General features: G+C 38.9%; 1 protein-coding gene across 4 annotated transcripts in view; it reads right to left on the reverse strand.

The window, feature by feature from the left end:
* Nucleotides 1–13,434, reverse strand: part of camsap2a (calmodulin regulated spectrin-associated protein family, member 2a) — a 56,674-nt gene that overhangs the window by 37,341 nt on the left and 5,899 nt on the right. For all 4 annotated transcript variants that reach the window (XM_042515753.1, XM_042515747.1, XM_042515739.1 and 1 more), the window contains exon 2: nucleotides 13,093–13,352. In XM_042515753.1, coding sequence (XP_042371687.1) covers nucleotides 13,093–13,352 — 260 coding nt within the window. The remainder of the gene's footprint in view (nucleotides 1–13,092; nucleotides 13,353–13,434) is intronic.

The following is a 13,434-nucleotide window of genomic DNA, read 5'->3' on the forward strand; positions in this document are numbered from 1 at the left end:
AGTGAGTCTATAAATAAACAATAAACAATATCATGCATAATAACCACTAGGTTTCTTATCGGACAAACCAACACTGATAAACTGGTGAAAGAGCACCAGATTATCAACTGAGCTTTCTTAGTGCATCAAAATAGATGCAACTGTCTTGTTCTATTTGAATACATGTGGAAAAATGCCTCTTTAAAGGTCCTTTGCACTCATTGCTCACAAAGCATACTGTGCTGCAGTAGACTGAGTTCTGAGTAAGAGATGCTGTACTGTGTAACGCTGAAAGAAATGATCAGTGAAGGATCAGCTGACCATGTGTAAATGTCAGATTAAAGCTAGAAGGAAGCTCAAAGGCTCCAGTAATGGAGTCAGTGCAGAGTGACACTTGATCGTTAGATGCAAAAAAGGGGTAGAAGAAGAGATGTAGGAAAGCAGTGGATTGTTCACTGCCCAAAGAGAGGGTTAGCCTTTCTCATTAGAGCAGACCTCCTAGTCGTTTGCAATAAGCCTGCTTCCTATGTGATATCTTATGGCGTCACGCTTTCTGACCTTTAGGTCTGCTGAGCACAAATGCTTTCCTTCAGCATTGCTTTACATCATACTCAAACAGTTGCACATATCCACACCTTGGAGCTGCCCAGCGCAACTCTTGTCTTCCACTGCTGGCCAATGAGCAGCCCCACTGGAGAGTTCAGTAATCAAATGACTTGCTTGAGGGTATCTCTCTGGCTGCAAGAGGGGAAAATTGTGCTAATTTACTCCTTTTGATTTTTCCTCCAGGGTCCAAATGGTGACTTTTTGATTATAAGACTGCGTCTCTAACCTTTTCTCTCTACTTCCTCCTAACTACTGCTTTTACCATATGAAAACATAGTCATGCTAATGATGAGTTATTGACACAAAGAAAAACACACATACACAAGCATTTCTTTTGCTTTCTCGTCTAAGCTCATTACGTCCATAAATCTTGTTTTGATTTCTCATGAGGTAAGAAGACGCTCCGTCGTGGTCCATATCCTGTTTTTATTGTAGCGCTACATTGCTGTCTCTCTTTATTTCCACCCGGGGAGATAAGCAAACAGTGTTCATCTTTAATACGGCTTCTTGTTGGTGAAAGAGGAGAGAAGGAAATCCACCGAAGAAGCCTGATTTAACATCGCACAAAGGAAGTGCAAAAACAAACCGCAGCGACCTAAAAAAAGAGCATCTGCATCAAACATCTGTTGCGCTTCACCTCATCATTATGTGTATGTTAAATGAACTAAAATCTCTGTTGTCGGGGCTCTGAGCTGCTTGTTGTGGCCTGAACCAGGTAGAGTCAGATGCTTCATGGCTTCACCCATTACTGTACACGACACATGAAAATGTGGTTCTGTGAAATCATTACAATCACCACACTGACTTCATTTCACTGCAAAATGATCTGAATTGGTCATGGCGATTGTAATGTCTTCAGCACAACTTTAAGGGCCTTGTGTGGGTCACAGATAATGATCAGCCTTTTTTATTATAGGAGTGCAAATCTTTGCTGATTATTTCTAATAATCCTGAAAGTTTTTAAAGAAACTTCCATCAAAGAAAGTGGGAGAAGAAAATGACCCTGAACTAACAAACCTAAACTATCAAACTTCTGCACTGCAGTCTCCTGGACCTCCCCAGGACTGAGGACACACACACACACACACACACACACACACACACACACACACACACAGAGACACACAGACACACAGACACACACACACACACACACACACACACAGGGATTCAACATTAGCTCAGGGGACAGGGGTGAGGTAATATTGAAATGCAGTCTGCTTTTAGTATTACAGCTTTCCTATCCAGACCCAGAGGCTCCATGCTGGGGCATATGTCTAAAAATTGAATCTGTCTAGCTTCAGGTAACTTCACGCCAACTCAGTTGGACATGGAAAAGCTCTCAGCTGTACCTCCTCACTTTGAAAGGTCACCACAAGTACTAAGTTAAAGGAAAAAGCACTTTTACGTATAAATATACATTCTTTGCTTTAGAGAAAAAGATAGAGAGAAAATAGCATGCAACAAAGTTCAAAAGTTGATATTTTTATAGTTTGTTCCATCCTTACTGGTAGCCTGGTGGCTGGTGTCTGACACATAGCAACATAATGTAAATTTCAGATAATAGGAAGGTGTATGATAGCTGACACAGAACACTGTTGTGGCACCTTGATCTAAGAATAACTCACATTATAATAAACATTATTTTTATAACTTAACTGTATTACCAGGACAGTCAATGAAGATAGGTAACTCTCTCTCGGGAGAATAAAAGTCAACATAGCAGTACAATTAACTGACACTGCAAACAGATCAATAAGTGCAGTAATATGCAACATGCAGTAAAAAACAGCAAAAATTGACTGTAAAAACTTAATAAATGTCCCAACTCTGCAACAAGCAGCAGCTAAAAAAACTTAGGTTTAAATATCTGAAAATCACAAATAGTACAGTGAAAGGTTAAACTGAACCATTCCATAAACTGGATGAACCCACCTGGCACCAAAAGTCAATATGATCCAGAAAAATGTTGGACCCTTGTGTCAGGCAAATGTTAAATTTCAAATGAGATGAAAATTGGGTTCACAATGTTTTTAAATGTCTAATGATATTAGAATTTCACATTGTATAGATGCTGATTTTGTAAACATTGGGGTTTGGTCTCCATACCTACCTATATGTTGTTATTCAACATCAAGATGACATTAGCATGAGATGTGGATTTTAGTGGATTATAAACACAACTTAAAACCAACAAAATATCAACATCATCTGTCTTCAGTATTCCACGTTAAACTGATGTTGGCAATAGACATTGTCTTGACATGAAATTTTGGTCAGTCCACATCACAACCTAATTTCGACCAATTTTCAACCTCTAATGACTGTGATGGCCAGCTGTGATGACTGTTCCCCATAAAAACAGTTAATCAGTCACCAGTCACAATGCTGCATCTCACCCACAATTATCAAAAATCCGTTTGGGAATGTAAAACCTCTCTTCTGTCCTTTCTCTCTGCAGCGTTTCCTTTTAGAATGGATAGATGGCACAACTCCTTTCACAGCTTGCCCGATTGTGAGCAGAAATAAAAACGCTCTCACACACAATTGCACACATGCCCATTTTGGATGCACAAAATACCAACTGTGAGGTCTGGCATCATTTGTGGGAACGGAGCTTTTAAGCAGAATACCTTCCCCCTCCATATGCTCTAAACCCAACCTACCAATTATATGGAAACCTCAAAGCTAACCTTAGAACACTATCTGGGGACAGGATAGCTCTACCAGCCAGTGTTGACCCGGCCTGGAGGTACGCCTGCACTGCAAATCCTTCCATCATGTTTGAAAAGCAAAGCCTTCTAGGCTGTTTCATGTGTGGATGGTGAAAAAAGACGGTTGTATTTCCTTTTTACATTTACAGTGTTCAGACTATATCCCGGTCAGCAGGGTTCCTACTTCAGGCACGTTGGATTTAAGACTTTAAAGACTTTTTTAATCTCACTTGGAATGAAATTTAAGATCAATTTTACAGTAACCTAAAAAACAAAACAAACAGAAAATGTGGGTTATAGACAGTTATGCTCTTTTTCCTAAAAAAATCTTGCTTGTCTTTTCTCCTTTTTCACATTATATGAGATTGCATTGTGAACACCCTAACACTGGGTTTTCAACTAAGCAGAGCAAAGTGCTGCAGGTTTTCTGTAGAGCACTGCCTGATTTTACCAATTCAGGTTCATGGTTCTCTGACTATGATGCACATACATTGTGCTAATGATGTGGAAAAAAAGACAGAATTGTTCAATAAATTAACTGTAGTGTATTTCTCTATGAACATTTTATGCAAACAATTAAGGCTGATGCAGTAAATGTATTGTTATCTGATGGAAAGTCACTTCAATTAAATTATGTATCCATTATTGCCATCTTATTGTGTTGTTTGTACTTTGTACAAAGCTCTGCACATGGCCAAATCTGCAGAAGCATAAATTCATTACGGATTATATGCCATTATAGCCTCACCAACCCTTGCAGTTGTAATGTCGGAAATAGGGAGAACCAGGTGAATATTTTAAGATCTGTAGAGTGAGAACGATTTGTCACAAAATCCCCTGCTTTGCATTCTAAAGAGAAAATGACACAGATTTTTCTCCTTTGCTATAATAAGCTTACTGTGCCATTACACCAGATCAGAATAAATAGCATTTTAATACTGGCATGGTTCAAAATCTGCACAGAAATGTTACTTTCTACCTTTTTATGTCCTGTATGTCTGCTGCACAGACATCTCACACTGTAAATGTTCACATAAAGAATAATCTTTTTTAAACTAGTGAGGAAATCTCTGCGTGTACAATCTATGTAAATGAACTTACCTATTTTCAACATTAAACTGAGCACCTGTAGGTGTTAAGTGCTTTGCTAGTTTAGTAGCTGCAGGATTTCTTTTTTCTCAATGTGCAGTAAGCAAAAAAATGTATCTATGGGAGAGTTACTTGCAGAGCCAGAAGGCACTCACCTGCTCTCTCTCCTCCAAGGCCTGGCTCCAAAAGAGACCAAAGACACAAATCCATACAGCAGATTACTTTGAATTATTCTTAGTTTCACCCCTGACCTGGGATCAATTTGCCTTAGGAAACCCACTGGGGGATTTTCCACAAAGCGCCCAGCAGCACAGGGGCACACTATCTCAACATATACAATCGAAAAGATTTTTTCACAAACTACATTTAAAAAATGTTTCTGTCAACCAGATTGCCAAATAAATATGGTGTACCTCATTGCAAAAGCCAAAACCCACTCATACTGGGTTAAAATACAATCACTGATTATGAGTCTGTGTTGTATAAACTGATACCAAACATAAACTTAAGCATGTTTTCCTCTCTCAGGGTTCCTACAGCTTAAAATAAGCTAAAAGTAAGACTTCTAAGAATATTTAATGCCACTCAGAATAAAATTTATGACCAATTTCACAAAAGCTACAATTGTCCCAGTTTTGGCCATGCCGCAGAATCGTTGTTAAATAGCCAATTATCATTGAATTTGCAGTTTGCCATAGCGTCCAGGTTACAGTGACAGCTATCTAGCAGGCAGTGGATCCTCTGCTCTGAGCATCCTGTCCAAAAACAGAATATGAGTGTCGTTTGTTTGGCTATCTTGATCTGCTTGACGTGAATATGAGAGGCATTCTGTAAGAATAGATTTAAAAAAAAACAAAAAAACACGTAACTGATTATTTTGAGATTTTCGGCTGCAGCTATTGATTATTTTATCAACTATTCTAATAATTAAACCACCAACTAATCGAGTAATCAGGTAAGAAGTACTTGCTTCATTAATGAGCAATAGTTAATTAAGCAATAATTAAGGCCTTATTTTTAGATGAATTCAATGCCTTTTAAGACTTTTTAAGGGTCCACAGGAACCCTGGTCTCAGCACTTATCGATGGATTCTAGACAAACATGCTCCTGTATTTCATGTTAATACCTGAACCATCGGCATGTGGACTCAGCATTACTGTTTTTGTCTTAATAGATTTTAAAAAATCTCTATATTAAATTCATGAATGAAAAATATCGGCCTAAAAAACAGTCTAACTCTAGCCACTACAGGAAGATGCTCAGGACTCAGGACATAACATAATGCGCCTGCTGCCTACCCATCCATACTGTGCTGCCTGGGAGTTGCCGCTGGCATTAAGCAGAACTCACTGGCTGTGACTTCGCTGAAGCTGAGGACAGAAAGTACTTGGATGGGCTTCCCTTCCACCCTGCTGCTTCAGCTCGTCTTTGTTCATAAGATCAAATGCAAAGGGAGAGGATAAGAACAGAGGAGGCTAGTTTGATGTTGGGATTTTTTTGTCTTTTTGCCTAGCACTCAGGTTAGCTTTCTGTACTTCACTGTGTGTGTGTGTTTGTGTGTGTGTGTGTGTGTGTGTGTGTGTGTGTGTGTGTGTGTGTGTACCTCTGTCTGTGTCTTAGAAATGCCATCTGCCTGTTTGCACCAATCCAGCATTTCAGTATTCTCTGCCTCAGAGCGTGGCAGTGTTCTCACTGCACATAGCTGCACATACAAGCACAGACTGCGCATACGACATATGCAAGCATAAGCACCCCCACTCTTGCACCCACCTACACACACACCCTGCCTACTGGAGTGTAACCATGGAAACAGAGTGCCTGCCCAATAGGGGTTGTGCTGTGATGGAGGAAGCAGAAGAGAGGGAACATGGGAGGAAGTGTATTCACCTCTATTCATCTGTGCTGTACAGTTGATGAATCAATCAGCCACACAGAAAAATTGAACTGTACATGTTTTTTAATGTTCTAACTATAAATATAGGCATATTTATATATTAAACATATAGTGATTGTTTACATTTTTATATCAAACTTTTACATCCAAAACACAATATTAGAAACAGCCTGCCCTCATCTGATGAATATAGACTGATGCTTACCACACTGCTTTTATTACATTGTTGACAGTATTTTCTGATATTGTTTAAATATTTAATTTTTTTCAAAATATTTGATGTATCTTTGTCTTTGTACTCATACTCTTTGGGATTAATTTGCTTCTGACTGAGTTTTCATACTTAAATTGCTAATTGATTCCTCGTTTTTAATGTTTCAACTCATTATATCTGTATAGGGGAACAGTTGATATCGACAAATTATAACATTATTAAGCAGTAATAATAACCATATATACTACTATACTATAAATACTATATATAATAATAAACTTTGTGTTTCTCGCATGCTTACACATGTTGTGCCCAGGCATGGTACTCAGCCCCGCTTAAGACTGCTTGCACTTCAGCATTTTAAATCACAAGGTTATAGTGAAAATGTGTGTATTTGGAAAGGACTGAGAATATTACAGTATAAATGAGACTTGCATTGTACTGCACGAGTTGTGTGAGTTTTTAAACTGATGTTTTGATACAGTTTTGCTGTTGTTAAATTCTGACCCTGTATACGTCAACCGATGAAGAATGCTTGCAAGAAAAACATGTTCACAAAATCAAGGTAACACTTGGTGAGTAACTGTTGTGAAAGTTGTGATTCTGCAAGTGAATTTGTTCTTTTTATTCTTTTGTTTGACTCTGACTGGCACTTTAAATAGATGACGACTAAAAAACAACAGAGTATAAAATCACCATGGTAGCTGCTTCCACATTACAATGGTGCTGTACTTAATTTGCCATAAAGCCCACAAAAAATCCACAATGCTTTCATTCTAAAGCAGCATGATTTCAACAAGAACTACAGAATAAAGTGGTTCATGTGCACATTACAGGCACGTTTGCCATTAATGTTGGATTTGAAGGCATACTCTTAGATAGATGTGACTATAAAACTGTCTGTGTTAAGGTCTTTTTGACATATAGTCACAGACACAGCACTCCTATAGCCCATAAAGCAACTCAGAAACCATATAAGGGCCGATGGCTCTTACTCTCTGTAGTTCACAGCACATGGATAGATGATAGTATCTGATTTACACTCCACATTAAAAAGTCTTGGCAGCAACATGACCTATTTACTGCAGCTATGTTAAATATTAAAGCTGTGATACTCAAGGTTAGGCAGCGTTGAGGATCATTGATCCTTGCCACGATGAGGTCAAGGAAGTAAAGAGTACATCCTGAAGATACTATGCTGTGGATGATCTTTCGCCAGAAAACTGCTAAGCGGGATCAGTAAGGCGAATTTCAACATGTTATCAATTCATTAAGTAGATGATGGACTGAACAATAACCACACCTACTACATTTTTGGTATTGTTGTTTGAAGAGGTGACTGTTATTTCTTCCTTAATATTAACACTTTATTTCAGATTTATTTATTTTTTTAGAAATGCAGATTAATATTGGCATGTCATTGGTATCGGCAGATATTGGCATTGAAATGAAATATCGCCAACAGCCAACGTGCTGTTTTCTGCTAATAGCCAAAATGATTTATTTTGCCTAATCAATGAATATTAGATGAAAAAGCATTGTATTTCATGTGTCCATCTGTTGGTGGGCCATCACAATAAGTATGCAGAATATGATGTTAATTCCACTTCTGAAGAGATGTGATGATCATTAAAATTAGGTGAGAATGAAGGTGGATATATTGGTATCAGTTATTGACCTTTTTTTATATCTGCATATTAGATATCTGCAAAAAAAATCAATATTGTGTATACCCTTTTATTATTATCAGTATTTTTAGCTGATGTCTTTATTCCATGTGAGGTGGTCCATGTCTGAGATACTGCTACATTTTCCCAAGAAAAGATTGGATTTAATCTCTTGTACTTGAAGTATAGTATATTGTAATAAGTATTGGGGATGAACAACATTTCACTAACACCTAAGCCATATACTCAAATCCAAAAAAACAATCCCGCCTCTTTGAAACTGCAATTTGAATCCAGTGAATGGGAAAAATAGCTGTTCTTGTCCCATTATCCTTATCACTGCTGAGGTGCCCTTGAGCAAGGCAATTAACCATCGGTGCTCCAGTGGGGCTGCTCAGTATCTAGCAGGCTGTATGAATGTGGGACATTTCTGAAGAGTGTTCATGTTGATCAAAAACAGAAAAAACCCAGGGTATATTACGTAAAATAAATGCCAACCACTGTTTCTATACATTAATCACTCTCTCTGTATCCAGCCTCGCATCCCTGCAGCAAGGAGCAGTTCTGCGCTGCTCTACACTGTGCAATTAGACTCCTAGATGACGACACACACTCTGTACACACTTTACAACACAGTTCCACTCATGCGTATGCGTAGACACTCATGCAGACACAAACACAGACTTCGTTTTCATTCATCATCTAGATTCTTGGCTTTACTGAATTTTGATGTCATTGTCATCCCACTCATTGTAGCGTCTCCATAGCAGCAGAGTTAGATCAGGATCAACATCAAGTCAAGACACTGGTCTTTGTTTCAATTATGTTTATCAGATGATATTCGTTACCATCTTTGATAATTCGTTTTCTCTCTGACCACAGCTGCACAGAAACAATCTGAGAGAAACTGACATGCAACTCATTTCCTTGTACACATTTGTACGATTGCTCCTTGTGTGTTTTGAAAATGAATTATCCATTCTCCCAGAGTTTCCATTCAATGAGAATGAAGAAAGCTCATCACACAGCAGTGGGACTTTGAAGAGAACAAAATTGAGAACTTGCATTATTAAACTTAGCAATTACAGCCTTTTGATAATGAATTTTTGGCTATTATAATACTTGCACAGCGGTGCGTCATGTGGGCTGTAATGTGTAGTGCTAGAATAATATTTTCAGATCCTCAGCCCACCTCCACATCTCTCCCTCATTCTCTGCGAGCACTACAGGTGGAGGAGAGCGTCAGCAATACAGAATGTGTGTAGGCGACTGAGTGGGCGGTTACTGCGATCATCTTCACATGTGGGAATCCGTCACATGGCCGAAGACAGAAGGATGAGTGGGCAGAATAGTGACAGAGAGAGGAAGAAGGACAGAAAAAATATGATTAAAATGCGAAGTCAGTTTGGCAACCATGTGAAAATGTCAGCGAATGTTCTCAGTTATGACATGTGTCAGACAAGACATCAGCTGCATCTGACTCTGCTGCTGACTGACCTATTAAAGCCCACTCGAACATCCACCGAAGTTGCTTATACTGAAAATTCTTCTACCTTATGCAAAGTGCTGAGTTCCAAAAAAACGTTTAGCTTGAAATGCAATGAGGCAGCATTTAATGACATTGCTGCTGCTCTTATCCAGAGCAGCTTACCAGTTAGAACTGCAGGTACGTGCTATGTCTCTTGTTCTTTTACAGTCTGCTTCAGGTGTTAAAGCAGTGATGATTTCCTTTTCGGCAAGCATTTCAAATCATTAAAGCAGTAGAAGAAATGCTTTTCTCCTGCTCTTCTTGCAGACTCTGCACACCCCCACAAAGCTGTGCCTGGACAGCTGATGGTCACCTCGTCAACCTTTAAGTTGAAGCAGTTGATGAATAATAGATGATCCCCCTCCTGAGCTGTCATTCCAATGTGCAGCAGACAATCCACATGAGCTGTCTCAAGTGAGTAATGTTTACATCTTTTTGATTTCTCATCTGATTCATTTTCTCATGATAGTGCTACAAACCTGCAGTGCTGTGCCAGAGTCTTCGGCCATCCTAAACTTTGTCACTTAAGCAAGGTTATAATGATCATGCGTATTTATTTCACAGCAGTCTCTTTACTATAATACAACCAGAATATACAGGAATTACATACAGTAGTAGTCAGTAGTAGTAATGGTAGTAGTAGTAGTAGTAGTAGTGGTAGTAGTAATTATAATAATAATTAATAATAAATTAATAATAATAATAAAACACTGGCCAGTCCATATAACATGACTTAGGCTACTACAATTAGGGCCCTGACGCACCAAGCTGATGATCGGCTATCTGTCAATGGTGGCTTTTTTTCGTCATGTTGTATTGGCGTCCAAGCCGGCAGAGATCATCAGTGTATGAAATAACTCTGATTGGCAGTTCAGCTCAGTGCATAAAAAGAGAAACAATTCACAATTGTTTGTGTCATTGTTTGATGGTGCACCATGAATATAATTTGTTCTTTTAACATCAGGTTGTGTTTTTAATGTGCTATGTCTTGAATCCGTCCTGTTGGTCTTCGGGTTTGAATGACAAATACAGACTGCTGCTGCCTGCTGGTTTGGAGAGTAATTTCCTCTCACACATGTGCAGAACATACTTGCTAGTTGGCTGTTGGCTATAGTGTATGTGGTGTGTTTAAGTGCAGCTTTTTGGCCAATATACAGGTGACGTGAGGCAATGGAACAGTCAGCCTTTGTCACCACTAGTTCCTTAGTATCGGTGCGACTGCGCTTTTAAACCTCCAGGATTTATCAGATCTTGATGCTGTAGATCTAAGGCTATATGATGCAAGGGAAGGTAAATTTAATGGAAGTGACTGATGATATAAGAAAAAGGATTGGAAGAATGTTAGAAATGGAAGACTGAGTAAAGATGGAGGGAAGACTTGGGAATGAAGTAAGTTAATGAGAACAAAAAGGGATTGAAGAAAAATAGGTGTTTGGGCAATGTTATGGCTTGAAGATCAAGACAGGTAGGGAGGGAGACAAGCAAAAGGGAAGACAGAGAGTGTTATAACAGCATCGGCAAAGGGGGAAGAGTGGAAGGAGGGATGCATAATATAAGGATGAAAGACGGAACAACTGAAGATAGGAAAGTCAAATGGCAGAAGGCAGTGTCACACTCTTCTAGCAGCTATTTTTCACATTCACAACAACCTCTTTAGTCATGCTCAAACACACAAACACACACTGTCGCTCTCTGGCAAACCACTCAGTCATAAACTGTGACGGGTTAAAATCAAGTGTAAAACTCTTACTCAGCTGCGGACTGGAAAATAAACTGAAAAAATAAGTCAGTGCTCCTGCAGACCAGCCTAATGTATATACATGCGCGCATATACAAAACATGAGATAAGCATGTACTATAAATACTTGCTGTCCTCACTAAACAAAGTGATCAAGATGTAAACCCCAACAAAACTTAAATAACTTCTGAATTAGCATAGAAAGGAAATTAAAACCAGCAAGACTCTACAAACAGACTGCAGGCAAACTGTGTGCTAATTGTGTCTCAATTGCAATTAACTGAAGCAATAAAGCTTCCTATTGAGACTTTGCCCCCAAATAAAGAGGATCTCTCATTCTCACTCAATAGGATGCCTGCAAAGTTATCTCTGAGCTGAGCTCCAACACAAAGACAGATGAGCTATAAAGATGGTGAGAAATGACAGACACATACAGGGCAGTGAATGCCTCAAGGTCTATGTCTGCCTGTGTTATTCCACAGACAGGCTCAAAAAAACTGCATCTGCAAAACATCTCTTTCAAATTGTACCATTTTTACTGATTACCTATGTTGTTGGTTTGATGCACTATTTTATTACGCTGTAGTGGTTCTGTATTATGATTTTTTTGATGAAATGTTTGTAATAAAAAACAATTATCCAGAGTAATTAGCCATTAAAAACAAGTGTGATTTTGACACTACTGAAGTGATTTTGAAGCGCACAATGCAAAGTAGATGGGAACCTAATTTCAGCAATCAATGTGGTTGGCCACTTTCAACTGAATGACCACAGGGAAAAACATTTTACAAATTATGCTGCAGAATAGCTTCACTGATCACTATCAGCACTAAGCCTGAAGGTCAATTTATTAAGGTCTGTTTAATCCATTTTCTATTTCTATTTATTCAGCTCTACCAGTGCTAACTTACAATAAAATAGAATTGACTTGAGGCAACATTAGCACAGCAAAATACTAGATTTGATTTGCAAAAGCCGTGCAAAACTTAGTTGACCAGTACATCATGCAGTCAGAATTTAGTTAGGATGCACACAGTGTGCATACACACAGGGGCAACCAACTTGTGTATGAGCACATTCAAACAAAAATATGTAAATTAGATAAGATAAGATAAGGTTAAGATGATACTTCATTGTCCGTTTTCATGGAAATATGTCTTGCATCCACAAGTTCTTAAGAGTCAACAGAATAGCATTAAAGACAAAAAAGAAAAAAAAAACACAGAAAAATATCTAAATGGTTGCCCTCCAGCAATCATCCTAAAGACTATACAATAAGCGACCATATGCCCCTCTGAATATGGATACAGGTTCCTGTCACCTTGCTGCTCCTGAGTGCCCTCTTTCCTGGTTTACTAAAGTTCAAAAGCCAAGCAGAGTGGAATGAAGGAATGAGGAAAGATGCATGAAATATGCCTCAGGGACTGAGGCAAAGGAAAGTTACTATCACTGTATGGTACGTGACTGGTGTCAAATTCTACTGCTGGGAATACTCAAAATAGAATTGGATGAATTCCTACTTGTGATGACCAATCTGACATAAAATGTTGTGTTTTTGAGTACAAAGTCACCACATTATGATTGTACAATATATCCCAACTTCAATCTTGTAAGCACCCCTGACATTTAAAAAAAAAAAAAAGTTTTACAGAGCTCTCTTACCATTTGCAGAGGCCTCTTTCGAAGATCCCTCTCCGTGACGAGTCTCTCCTGGTCAGTGACGTAGAGTCCACGCTGAGCCAACGCCTGAATGACAGCATCATGGCCCAACAGCGGCTTGGGAGCATCGCTCTTCAGGATGAGACTACCGGCCCTGCAGTAGAGGTCTGCAGACAGCAGGAGGCTGGCCACTGGAGGCTTCAGGTGCTCCTGTTCATACTGGTCTGTGTAGAAGGGGTCCTTCAAGTCTGCTGGGATGCTGTCTGTATGATGGATGGGAGAAAGAGGGATTTTGAGATTCTAATAACTTCTAAACTTCTAAAGTGGCTGAACTACTGTAAGTAA

Source organism: Plectropomus leopardus, chromosome 3 (genome assembly GCF_008729295.1).
Source record: "Plectropomus leopardus isolate mb chromosome 3, YSFRI_Pleo_2.0, whole genome shotgun sequence".
In the NCBI taxonomy this organism is placed as follows: Eukaryota; Metazoa; Chordata; class Actinopteri; order Perciformes; family Serranidae; genus Plectropomus; species Plectropomus leopardus.